This window comes from Kryptolebias marmoratus, linkage group LG10 (assembly GCF_001649575.2).
Source record: "Kryptolebias marmoratus isolate JLee-2015 linkage group LG10, ASM164957v2, whole genome shotgun sequence".
Classification (NCBI taxonomy): domain Eukaryota; kingdom Metazoa; phylum Chordata; class Actinopteri; order Cyprinodontiformes; family Rivulidae; genus Kryptolebias; species Kryptolebias marmoratus.
In genome coordinates, this window is record NC_051439.1 from 5,067,905 (window position 1) to 5,081,277 (window position 13,373).

Genomic DNA, 13,373 nt, shown 5'->3' on the forward strand with positions numbered 1-13,373 from the left:
TAATTTCAGATCCAAATGGAGAAGTTGGCCTCACGTCATGCCATTTCTGAGCTGTTTAACTGGATATCGCTGATGGAGAATGTAACCGAGGAAGATGAAGAAAATCTCAAGAGTGCCGTTGGATCAAATGTAATTCAAGACTACTTGCAAAAATACAAGGTAATGAACTTTTTTCTAACTTGTAGTATTTTTTTTTTACTTTGACCTTTAACAAATACCCTATCACCAGGCCGCCACATGACTTTTGTGTTTGACGATTTATTGTATTAGTTTATTTAAAACTACAAACTAAACAAATCCACCTAAATCATTCATCTAAAGAAATATACATTAAAACTGTATAACTTTGTTAATAGGTCTGACACTATTGTTTTGATTATGAATCTAATGTTTCTTCACTTTTAGGGATTCAGAGTAGATTTAAGCTGTAAGCAGCTGACTGTGGACTTTGTCAACCAGTCAGTTCTGCAAATCAGTGGTCAGGATGTGGAGAGCAAGCGCAGTGATAAGACCGACTTTGCTGAGCGTCTGGGAGCCATGAATCGACGCTGGCAGCTTCTACAAAGCCGCATCAATGAGAGGGTAATGTTTTAATCACTGAGAATGCTACTGTAAAACCAAGCTTGAAATGTGATTAGCTTATCTTTTAAAAGACCAACTCAGAATCTGAACAGTTTCTTTTGTATGAAACATTTATAGATCCAGTTTCTTGAGAGCCTGTTGGAGATGTGGCTGGAGTATGAGAGCAGTGTTCAGGTCCTGAAGTCCTGGATGGCAGCTCAGGAAGAAAGGTTAAAGAGAAAGCCTCGGATTGAGGATTTAACATCTGTGCAGAATGCTCTCAAAGACTGCCAGGTTGGTTTATTATGCTTTTATTCAAATGTGACTCTTTTAGACTCAGAATCTCACCTTCATGGTTCCTTATTTGTTAAATAAAACCTTTTGTATAATTTATTTTTAGGAAATGGAAGCGTTGTTGAAAGAAAAGGAGAAGGACCTAGAGAGAGTCGAGGAACAGGGCTGTGCCCTGGTTCAAAACAAGACAGATGAGGCCTGTGCTATCGTCATGGAAACCCTCCAAAGTGTCAATCATACTTGGGCTAATCTAGACCACTTGGTAAGTCCCATGTTCCCATTTCAGGCCACATATTTTTTGCCTGCAGCCATGAAAAATAGGCAGTTATTTAATTGTTTTTGTGCATGTGTGGGTTTGCCTGTTAGCAAAATATCTTATGAACCACTGATCAGATTTTAATAAAACTCTGAGAAAGTAAAAATTGGACGTACATCTACAATTGATTAAGTTTTGGAGTCAGTCCAACTCAAGATGGCCACCACAGTTAATAGACATTAGCGAGCACAAAAAATAGCTATAATTCAGTCATTTTTACAGATATTGAATTAGAATTTGTTGTGGTAGTAGCTGAGAGTCATTCTTAACACAAACTCTGAGTACTAACAGTTTGCACCAATCTTTTGTTTAAAACATTTAAGGTGGTGGGCAATATGCATTATTAGGTTAAATTGCTCCATTCTGCTATTGGTCCCTAATAAAGACTATTCAGATCTTTCCAGTTTACTAAATGTCTCCTCATTGTTTCATTTTTAACAGATAGGACAATTAAAGATCAGCCTGACATCAGTGCTGGATCAGTGGAGTCTATACAAACGGGCTTCAGAAGAGATCAGCGGCTACCTGATGGAGGGCAGATACTCTGTATCACGTTTCCGCCTCCTCACAGGCTCCCTGGAGGCAGTTCAGCAGCAAGTGCAAAGTCTGCAGGTATTTTAAAAGGAAGACTTGATATATTGATAACATCAATTACAATTAGGATGGTTGTATTAGTCTTTTTTTTTTTATTATTGGAGTTTGTATTTTTCATTAGGTAATTTTTAAAGGGCGCCAATAAGCATTGAAGTCTGCCATGACTGTTCTGTTCAGATATTTTTGTCCCATATCTCATTGTGCAGTTTTGAAATAAAACATACAAATTATACACCAAAACATGTAAGACTGTGAAAAAAAACAAAAACAAAGCTCTATGAGATTTTAGCAGATCACATGAGAAAAACCAGCCTTCTTTGGAGCTCTACAGCTCTCTCTATAACTTACACAAACTTCACAGTAGAAACATCATTTAAAGTTTAAACAAGTCACAAAAAGTTGGACTTTGCATGTCCAACGTTGGCATTTGATATATTTTACATTTTTTGAACACTCACAGTTTAAGTTTGATCGTTTTTACAGATTTTTCCACAGACAATTGATGATGATCAAACTCTAAACAAAATGTTTAAAATTTTCAAGTCTTTTGCAATTAAATTCTTACCACCGCAATTCTTTTCTGTACATATATTAATTATGCAGTAAAATGTAGGCATTTCTCTGTTCTTTCACCCAGCATGTCTCTCACTGCTGTAGGACCTACGACTTTCTCTCAAATCCCCCCCAGAATGCAGAGAGTGCACTCCCAAGATTTCATAGACTTCTGTTATATTTTTAACCAAAATATCCTCCTTGAAACTGGAAGTGAATTGTCTTTTTAACTTGTCATAATTTCTGCACGAAACACTCTTGAAACAAAAAGTTACATGTGAGTTCTGTTGCTCAGACTTCAAGAATTTTTAAGTTTTTTAAGGCTTACTTTTTAGTCTGTTTCTGTCTGCCTCTCAATAACGTAGCAGACAGAGAGTGAGATAGACAAATGTGTGGTTACCAAGGTGACCATAATGAGCCACTGGCAGCAGCTTTAACAGCTTGGTTCTCTTTACACTTACTGTTGGCATTTTTTCTGAGCTTAGATTGTTACAAAGTTGTGTTGGAGTTTTGAGCTACAGCTGCATTGGTACCGTTTAACATCTCTTTACAAATTTTCTGGTTATAAATAATGTCATGTTTGTTGGTAAATAAAACACTGTTTTTGTGTTTCCGGTGAAGGACTTACAAGAGGAACTGGAGAAACAGGAGAGCAGTTTGAGAAAGTTTGGTGCTGTCACCCACCAACTCCTGAGGGAGTGTCACCCTTCAGTGTCTGATTCTCTCAACAATGCCCTCAAGGATGTTAATGCAAGGTGGTTTTTAAAAATACATTCTGTATGTCTAATCGATTTAAAATGTATTAAATATTTGAATCATTTTAAAAATCATACAGATCATTTAAAAACTCTAATAAATCTGAATCCATGTCATGGTTGTGCTCAGATGGAATGGGTTACTGGAGGAGATCGCGGAGCGTCTGAGGAGCAGTAAAGCCCTGCTGCAGCTGTGGCAGCGCTACAAACAGCTTTATGAGCAGAGCTGCAGCAGCATCCAGCTGCAGGAAGACAAAGCAGACCAGCTCCTGAAAAGCACCTGCAGAAAGGACATTGCTGATGAGGAGGTCACCAGCTGGATCCAAGAGTGCAGCGTGAGTGATGCCACACCTGAGTTTTACATCAGAACAACAGGAAGTTGTCTTAGACAATTGTTTACTAATGTCTTGAATGTGAGACTACATTTCTTAAACATAATGCAACTTTATCAGAACATTAGGTTGGTATTGGCCCAAGATACTCATGAATTGATGATAGGTTTTTGTTTAAAAAACAAACAAACTTAGGCCTTTTTATTTTTAAGAAGAGTGTTTGATAAAGTCCGGAGAGATGAACTTTGGTAAGATTTAATAAAAATTGCTATAAGTGATAAATAGTTGGATATCATTCTGAATCTATAAATGTAATTGTTTTTATACTCTGCACTAATTTATTGGTTATGTTTAATGAAATTAAAAGAAATGAACTGGGCAGTCTGTCTTAATACAAATACATTTAAATTGATAAAGTACCTAAACATTTTTATTTTTTTTTTGGTTTTGAAGCACTGAGATACTTAACATTTTAACGTCTCCTTGGCTCAGGAGTTGCTACGGTCGCAGGTTCCAGTGCAGGCCTCTCTTCAAATTCTCCAGGAGCTGGGAGAGCAGCTGAAGCAGCAGGTGGACACATCTGCAGCATCTGCGATCCAGTCCGACCACCTTTCTCTCACACAGAGGCTGGCTGGGGTGGAACAGGCTCTTAACAGACAGCTTACCACCCTGCAGGTAAAAACATAAGATTTATAATACATGGTTTTGTTGGAACTATACGTTCTATATCTTAGTAGTTGGTCTTTCAGTAAGAGTCATCTGTGTGTTAACACAACTATCTTCATCTGTGTCAGACTGGAGTTCAGGATTATGAAACCTTTAATAAACAACTGGAGTCACTGGCTTCCTGGATCGTTGAAGCCGACGAGGTTTTGAGGGTGCAAGATCCCAACGGCTGCACTGACCTGACTGTCATCCAGGAACGAATGGAGGAGCTCAAGGTGATTTTATTCTTCTTTGTTGTTGATTAAAACAGTCTTAAATAAAAATTTGAAAACTTTAGCAGAATATTTGTACTGTTTTACAGAAGCTCATGTTGAAATTCAGCTGTATGGCTCCTGAATTGGAGCATCTTAATGAGCTTGGCTACAAGCTGCCGCTCAACGATTCAGAGATCAAGCGCATGCAGAACCTGAACAGAAGTTGGTCCACAGCTTCAGCACAGACCACAGAGAGATTCAGGTATGACATGAACAAAAAACAAAACAAAACAATTAAAGCATTCCTTTTAGGAATGCGTATCGTCTGCCTTTTCATGCCAGAGTTTTAGACTAAGGGGTTTATGTTGAAAAATGACAGCTATAACCATATTGGTCAAACCCTGAAAGTAACGAACAATCATATGTGATATCTCCCATGATCTCCCATGTTCGGTTAGTGCTTGGAGCATGCTTTGTGAATGTCTCACCAAATTTTAACTCAAGATCTACAACATTCAGTGTGGTATAGCCATTTTTGTTTAGGCTAAGATCGATTAGCATGGGTGGCCATCTTGAATTGAGTTAATCAGCTGGGTAGATGTACAGCTAATGATTACTTTCTGAGTGTTTTACTGATAGTCATCAAGGGATTTATGAGATATTTTGCTAACAGACTAACAGGGTTGACTCCAACAGTAAATGCCAAGATTTGAAGCAAAGATGTTGCCCTCAAAGTATGTTTGAGATCATGCTCAGCTTCTGCCACATCAAATTTTAGCTTAATGACTGAGTTTTAGCCATTTTGTGTTTGCTAAAAGGTCTTTGCTGTGGTGGCCATCTTAAATTGAACTGACTTCAAAAGGTTTTCAGTTGTAGGTGTACAAGCCAATGATTACTTTATGAAAATTTAATTAAAATCTGTTCTGTGATTCATGAGATATCCTGCAAATGATACAGACGCAAATACATATTTATATGTTTAGATTCATAAATTTGTAGTCTTGTTTTAAAGGGGATTGCAGCAGAATAAATGTGCCCATTAAAGTATAGTTTTAAGAAATGGTAAAGAATGAATGGCAGCCCAAACAACATGCAGCATTGCAAAAGCATAGTAAAGGCGTTTATACTGTGTGACTGACTTTTTTCAGCAATAAAATGTTATATTTACTTATTTTTCTGTTTATATGCAGCAAAATTCAGTCCTTCTTGCTGCAGCAGCAGACCTTTCTTGAAAAGTGTGAAACATGGATGGACTTCCTGGTCCAAACAGAAGAGAATCTAGCCGTGGAAATCTCTGGTAACTACCAGAGTTTGATGGAACAACAAAAAGCCCACGAGGTTTGAATTCACTCAAGTAAGTCAAAGTGAAACAAGAACTTCCTGTTCTATTATTAATTGTCATATTTGTCTTACAGTTATTCCAAGCTGAAATGTTCAGTCGGCAGCAGATCCTCCACTCTATCATCAGTGACGGGCAGAGGATGTTAGAGCAAGGTCAAGTAGATGACAGGTACAAGTCCTCAACTTGTCTGAGATTTTTCATTTGTTTGTCCAAACAGTTTAAATTAAATACCTTAACGTTCCTCGAAAGAATGCATGTCTCCTACCACCTTTAATGCCATAGTTTTAAACTAAGATCATCTTGTGTTGAGAAATGATAGTTATAGACAAACCTTGAAAAACATTTTATGCACAATCTTGATATTGTAAGATCTCGCCTGATCTATTAGTGCTCAGAGTATGTGTTGGGGATGAGTCTCAGCTACTACCACACCAAATATTAGCTCAATATGTATAAAATTCCCAGAGGTATAGCCATTTATTTGTTTGATAAGATTGATTAGCTGTGGTGGCCATCTTGAAATTGGTTAAATTCAAAAGTTAATCAGTTGTTGATGTACACCCAGTGAGTACTTTTTATAAGTTTCATTAAATTCTGTCCAGTGGTTCATGAGATCTTTTGCTAACAGACACACACTTACAGACACAGGCTATTACATGATTGCCTGCCTTTTATGGTGGTGAGCAAAATTTTTAGTCACTATGTCTAAGACTACTAGATCTGTTAAATTTATGGTAATCATTTACTAACTTAATTGTGAGTTTGATCTTTGTCAGTCATTTTACTTTTTTCTCCTTCAGAGATGAGTTCAACATGAAGTTGGCTCTCCTGAGTAACCAGTGGCAGGGTGTGGTGCGACGTGCACAGCAGAGGCGAGGGATCATTGATGGTCTCATTCGTCAGTGGCAGCGATACCGAGAAATGGTGGAGAAGTTGCGCAAATGGCTCTCAGAAGTCTCCCACCCTGCAGAGGCGCTTCAAGCAGGAAATACTATTCCTTTGCAACAAGCTCGCTCCATGCTTGATGCTGTCCAGGTACATATTAATAATCCTGATCTGAAAGCATGGTGAAGCCACAGCTAAAGTAGGAACTAGCAGAGATTAACAAACTGTTACACTTCTAATTTTACTGGTATGAATAATCTCCCCTATCAAAAACATTGACATTTGTCAGTTGGGCAGTATGTGTGTACAACTCCAATTCAGAAAAAGTTTGTGTAAAATGTAAATAAAACAGAATGCAATAATTTGCAAATCTCACTAACCAATGTTTTATTCACAGTGAACAAAGTAAATATATCACATGTTGAAACTAAGAAATTGTACAATCTTTTAGAAAAATAAGGTCATTTTAAATATGATGGCATCAGAAAAGTTGGGACCAGGTCAACAAATGGGTGTAAAATCTGTGGTACAAAAGAAAACATCTGGAGGACAATTTTGCAACTAAATAGGTTAAATGACAACAGGTCAGTAAGAGGACAGGGTGTAAAGATGGGCAGAGGTTAACTGGGCCAAAGCTCATTTTAAATGGACTGAAGCAAAGTTGAAAACTATTCTGTAGTCAGACAAGTCAAAATTTGATTTTTTTCTTCGAAATGATGAATGCTAAAGAGGAGAGGGACCATCTTTTTATCAGCACAAAGTTCAAAAGCCTGCCTCTCTGATTGTATGGGGGTGCATTAGTGCCTCTGGCATGGGCTGCTTACACATCTAGAAAGACACAATCAATGCAGAAAAGTATATACAGGATTTATGCTCCCATCCATATTATTTTTTCAGAGCAGGCCTTACATATTTCATCAAGACAATGTTAAACCTCAGACTGCATCATTCCAGCAGCATGGCTTCATAGTAGAAGAGTCCAGGAGCTGAACTGACCTGCCTGCAGTCCAGACCTCTCACCATTAAAGACTCAGGACTGTTGAGCAGCTAGAATCCTCCATCAGAGCAGAATGGGACAACATTCCCTCTAAAACCTCCAGCAGCTGCTCTCCTCAGCTCCTGGATGTTTACAGACTGATGGTAAAAGAAGAGGAGAGGCTTCACAGAGGAAACATGGACCTGGAACAACATTTTTTAAATATGTTGGTGCCATCAAATTCAAAATTACCTTGTTTTTTTTTAAGGGATATTTTTTTTAGTTTAAACACTTGATACGTTTACTAAGTTCCATTGTAAAAAAAAAATGGGTTTATGAGATTTGCAAATCATTGAATTTGTTTTTTTTTATTACATTTTACAAAACTTCCCAATTTAGTTGGAATTTAAGATATAAATGACTGGTTTTATAGTCTCATAACAATGATTAATTCTGGTTAAGCTGAAGGAAAAGGTGCTGCAGCGTCAGCAGGGAAGCTATATCCTGACAGTGGAAGCTGGCAGACAGCTGCTTCTGTCGGCGGACAGCCGGGCCGAGACGGCTCTGCAGGCAGAGCTCACTGATATCCAGGACCGATGGAAACAAGCCAGCACCTGCCTGGAGGAACAGAAGAAAGAGCTCACCACATTGTTAAAGGTAAACGAAACAAAATGCAGGCAGCTTGAGGAAGGCATTCATGAATTTTTTAAACATTGTGCATTATTAATATAATATAAAAGCCATGTTAGCTAACAGAGCATGACCTATCTAGTTTCCTCATTGTCTGTTTTTAATACAATAACATTTTATTCAAGTAACAAGTACATAAACATGGATGTACAGAAATGTAAAGAGAAAATGGGTCAGAGCATATGTGTATTTGTGAACATCACCTTACTGTCTGTAAACGTACGCACAACAGCAGCTTATGCTCTTCACATACTGCTCAGTGGAGCACCTATGTGTTTATTGATTCTAATTTTACTTTCTTAGTCACAAACAAAAACTTTTATATTCTACATATATATACATCAGAAAAAGTCTGGAACGATTAATTGACAAAGATTCAAACCAAGTTTAAAAATCCTTATAAAACTGTCTAATATTAAACCAGCTAGAAAAAGGTTTACAATAATACTTCAAGGCTTTAAAAATTAGTTTGTTGCATAGTTAGTCACCCATACATTTGAAGCACATTGTTGATAAATAATATTCTAAGAAATTAACATTTTAGTTTATAAAGAAGTGTTATTTTGACATTTTAGTGTATGAAAATATTACTTCCTTTTTGTTTGCCCTAAAAAGTTAAAAACTGGACACAGTATAAACAAATATACCTGATTATGCATAAAAGAATTAAAATTAAAAGAAGAAAAAATATGGAAATAAAACAAAGAAATTAAATTGAAAGGAAGTTCAAACATAAACAATAGTTAGCCCTTCCTAATGTTTAGTTGTGTAAAGTGAATTCAAATATGTAAGGTTTAGAAAGTGTATAAAAATTGCATTGCTGAAAATTAACGCAAAATATTGTGTGCATCATTTGTTTTACAAGTACAATCATCCGTTTAGTGTGTTTTGAATTTCAGCAGAACAAAAGTAGCATCTGTGGACAGAGATTAGCTCATTTAGGATTAGGTCTTTCTCATCATAGAAGTAATCCTTTGTGACTTTATTGCAATGAATGCCTCACCTGTAAGTATCTCAAAAAAACATCTTGTTTTTGGAAATTACAGTTTTAGCTACTATTTTACTTTTAGTAACAGTGCAGCTGCAGGTACAGGTTTTGTGTCAAACCTGTGTTTTGTCCCTAATGCAGGACTGGGAGGGGTGTGAGAGAGGAATCGGTGGATCACTGGAAAAACTACGAGCGTTTAAACGGCAGCTCTCTCAGCCTCTTCCTGATCACCACGAAGATCTGCAAGCTGAGCAGATGCGCTGCAAGGTATCAGCCTAGTCCTTTTACACAGCTCAAGTAAAAAACATCATTGCTAAGGGAAACTTCTCTTAAAAAGTGTAAAATCAATAGATTTTTTAATAATATTTCTCATTTGTTGAGCTGATTTATTCAGGTTGAGTGGATGAATTCAAATGAAGATTTTAACAATTTGCTTTCAATAACAGGATCTTGAGAGCACGTTTGAAGGCTGGACTGGAGATTTAGCTCATTTGACTCTACTGAGAGAGTCGCTGTCTTGCTATATCAGCTCTGAGGACCTCTCTGTTCTGCAGGAACGAGTTGAACTTCTGCATCGACAGTGGGATGAAATCTGCCACCAGGTACAGCCCTCTCCAAAGTACCTTTCTGTGTCTGAGTGTTGAAATCTACTGGGTTCTGCTTAAATTAACTGAACAGTTACTTGAATTGGTATCAAAATGGTTTAATTTTTTATTCTGTTTCTTACATTATTATTTAATACCAACATTATTGCATTACTACAGTAGTTTTTGCAGTTCCTCAACATACAGGAAGGTGTTGCTGATGTCACACTTTAGTAAAAAATAAAATGTAAGTTTATCTTTCTTAAAGGCCTTGCATTTTGTGATAAATGCAAGTGCCAAGTTTTAAACTACGATCATCTTATGTTGACAAATGACAGAGTTATAGCCATTTTTGTCAAACCTTGAATATAATGTTATGTGCAATTACCTACAATTTTGTGGAGGTATCACATTTAACAGTAAGTGTTGTGAATGACTCTCAGCTTCTACCGCATCAAATTTTATGTAAATATATGTAAAACTGACTGATAGTCATTTTGCGGTGGCCATCTTGAATTAGATTGACTCCAAAAGTTAGTCAGTTGTAGATTAATTATTTTCTGTGAGTTTCTTTCATTCACTGGTTCATGAAGTAAATAGACAGACACAAAAGGACGTGAGCAAAAACATTCTAGCCCACTTTTTACCTTTCTGTAGCGGGTGATAGCTTTTACATATGTAGGTTAATGTTGGCAAGTCAGTCAAGATTAAAGCATACAGCTGTTCACAGTACAGACTAAACCTGAGTTCTCATTTGGTATTTAATCAAGTTGATTTTATTAATCAGGTTTACTTTCTCACATTTATAAGATATGGTAGAAACCCATAAAACTAGCCTCAATGTGGCTTTCCAACCTAGTTTTTAGATTTTACTGCTTGTTTCTTTTTAGCGTGCAGTGTTCACTTCATCACAGGCTGTAGACTGCTGCTAAAACCTCAAGATGTTTTTTTTTCACACTTGCATCCTGTGTTGAGCAGATAAAACACACACAGGAAACAGAAGCACACACGTTGTGTAATGCAAATGAAGCAGTCGTGTTTCGGTGATCTCTGCAACGCTGCTTCCTTTTTAGACTTTTTGAAGAGAGTAGGGTAACTCTGCACGTTCTGCTGTGTTTCTGCAGCTGTCACTGCGCAGGCAGCAGGTGAGCGACAAACTGAATGAGTGGACTGTGTTCAGCGAGAAGTACAAGGAGCTCTGCGAGTGGCTCACCAGAATGGAGAGCAAGGTGTCCCAAAATGGAGACATTAGCATTGAGGAGATGATCGAAAAGCTTCGCAAGGTAGGTGAACTTGGGCAGACGCCTCAGACGTCCCTGACAGTTACTCTGTTAGCAGCTACCTACTTATTACTAGGTCTGCTTTTTCCATTGATTTTCTCCATTTAACTGCTTAACTTCAACATCCAATAACACCTGAGAGGTATACTTTAAAGGAAGATATTCTGCTTAGTCAGCTGTGTGGAGTTGGAAATCAGAGTTTTTAGTGTCACGGAGGAGGAGCTGAGGTTAGATCTCCATGGTAACAGAGGCTAAGTTTCAGTTAGCTGTCAGAAGTGAAGCTTGGTCACTGATTTTGGTTTTGATGGCACACCAGACAGAAAATCAAACTATAACAACATTTATATGTTATCATAGTTCTGCCGGCACTGCAAGATTTAAAATTAACATCAGATTGTCAAATAAAATAAAATTACAAAATTTGACATCATCTTAGGTCAGTCAGTGTTTGGCGTTAAGATGTTTAGGAAATGGTGGCATTTTAATTGTCAAATTTAATCACAAACAATCTAAATTTAGGGATAGATTTCCAGTTTATCATTTAAAAAGCTTCTATAGCCTGGGATTCTAATCCTAAGTAAAAAATCTTCCCAAGAACTTTTTTTTTAATTACCTTGCATGATTTGTAGTTCAAGAAATAGCTGAAAATTGCACTTGGAAACTTTATTACAAATGTATTCCCTGCTGTGCACCACTAAGAAGCTGTAATTAGTCTTCTGTAAGAAATATTAATTAAAATGACATCAACAGGCTGTTGTATATATATTTTTGTGTGAATTCATTGAAAAGTCAATTTTAGATTTATTTAGTCAGATTCTCTGTACTTCAGAATATTTAAAAAAATACCAGTTTTTATTAATGAAGTGATTTACCCAATATCGGACAGAGTCAGAGCTAATTAAGCCTCTTGATTGTGGAGTTAAAAGTTGCAGGTGGCCTCTTCTGATTTTGATTTACAGTTTTCTGCAGCATATGAAGAGTAGTCCTCCCTTGTCCTAACTGTGGCAGCTTGTAGCTTTATGTGTTGGATCAGTTTAATATGAGCTAAAAAAGCCTCAGATGGCACATGAAACACTCTTTTTATGTAAACATGCAGAGAAACGAAAGCAGAAAGCCTAAATTTATAAAGTAACACCAGTACCATGTTGTAGTAACTTTCATTTTTTAATCAAAGCTTTGTCAAGTCAGGGAACCAAGCCCTGCTCTGTTGAACTTCCTTTGTGATATACTCATTAGATGTGTATTCTTAGCATGTTTTCCTTAAAATGTCTCATGCTGTCGTATTTGTGCATCTTTACTGCACTCTTGACTCGCCCACATTGAGACTGAGCTGCTGAACTTGTTGCCAAACAATAAACTTCCTCATTCAAAATTGGTTGGATCGTTTCAGCCGTTGTGTTTTAAAATTGACTGGGGTTTTTATTTTTTCTCAGGACTACCAGGAGGAGATCACAGTGGCCGAGCAGAACAAGCAGCATTTGCATCAGCTTGGAGAACGCCTGGCCAGGGCCAGCCACCAAAACAAAGCTGTTGAAATCGAACAAAAACTCACCAAAGTCAACGACCGCTGGCAGCATCTCCTGGACCTAATTGGAGCGAGGTGAGAACATGAAAACTCACATGTTTGTAGAAAGTTTAATACTGTTTTTATCCCCTGCTGAAATATTTAGTTTTGGGAATGCTGAGTCAGCATTTACACTATAGTTTTCATGTTTAGTTTCTTCTGTTTGTTTTCTGCACGCTAGCTATTTCTGCGTACTTTGTGTTAATGTAACCATTCGTTCATCAAAACATTTAGCTCGACTGGAAATAGTATGTTATGACTTTTTTTTTAACTTTTACAATTTTTCTAAATATTTAACTTTATTTAAAATAAAAATTCTCCATAGAAATACACTGAGATTTCTTCAGTTCAAAAACATTATTTTCTTTGAAATCTGCTTCAGTATGTTTAATTTATTTTTAACTTTTGCTACTTTTAGGTACTGTTTTACTGAATTCGGTTCTGTTCTGCTTGTTTTACCTCCTTCAGCAGATTTCAGCAGTCATTTAGCTCTCCTCTCTCTGCAGTTTCATTGAAAATGCTGTTTTTCTAGTTTTGAATTAAACTGCTAAATTATGTGAACAGAGTGAAGAAGTTGAGAGAAACTCTGGTGGCCGTGCAGCAGCTGGATAAAAACATGAGCAGCCTGCGCTCTTGGCTCGCCCACATCGAGACCGAGCTGTCCAAACCCGTTGCCTACGAATCGTGTGACTTCCAGGAGATTCAAAGGAAGCTTGATCTGCAGCAGGTAACAAAGCATT

The 13,373-nt window shown here is 37.1% G+C and overlaps 1 protein-coding gene across 4 annotated transcripts in view; it reads left to right on the plus strand.

Moving 5' to 3' along the window:
- The window catches only part of syne1b (spectrin repeat containing, nuclear envelope 1b), a 149,709-nt gene that overhangs the window by 119,734 nt on the left and 16,602 nt on the right, over positions 1–13,373 (plus strand). For all 4 annotated transcript variants that reach the window (XM_025007067.2, XM_037977745.1, XM_037977746.1 and 1 more), the window contains 19 exons: positions 10–159; positions 406–582; positions 700–855; positions 962–1,117; positions 1,613–1,783; positions 2,939–3,072; positions 3,203–3,407; positions 3,897–4,079; positions 4,199–4,345; positions 4,432–4,586; positions 5,515–5,662; positions 5,740–5,834; positions 6,467–6,701; positions 7,990–8,184; positions 9,347–9,472; positions 9,652–9,807; positions 10,914–11,072; positions 12,503–12,669; positions 13,198–13,360. In XM_025007067.2, the coding sequence (XP_024862835.1) occupies positions 10–159; positions 406–582; positions 700–855; positions 962–1,117; positions 1,613–1,783; positions 2,939–3,072; positions 3,203–3,407; positions 3,897–4,079; positions 4,199–4,345; positions 4,432–4,586; positions 5,515–5,662; positions 5,740–5,834; positions 6,467–6,701; positions 7,990–8,184; positions 9,347–9,472; positions 9,652–9,807; positions 10,914–11,072; positions 12,503–12,669; positions 13,198–13,360 (3,078 nt within the window). The remainder of the gene's footprint in view (positions 1–9; positions 160–405; positions 583–699; positions 856–961; positions 1,118–1,612; positions 1,784–2,938; positions 3,073–3,202; positions 3,408–3,896; positions 4,080–4,198; positions 4,346–4,431; positions 4,587–5,514; positions 5,663–5,739; positions 5,835–6,466; positions 6,702–7,989; positions 8,185–9,346; positions 9,473–9,651; positions 9,808–10,913; positions 11,073–12,502; positions 12,670–13,197; positions 13,361–13,373) is intronic.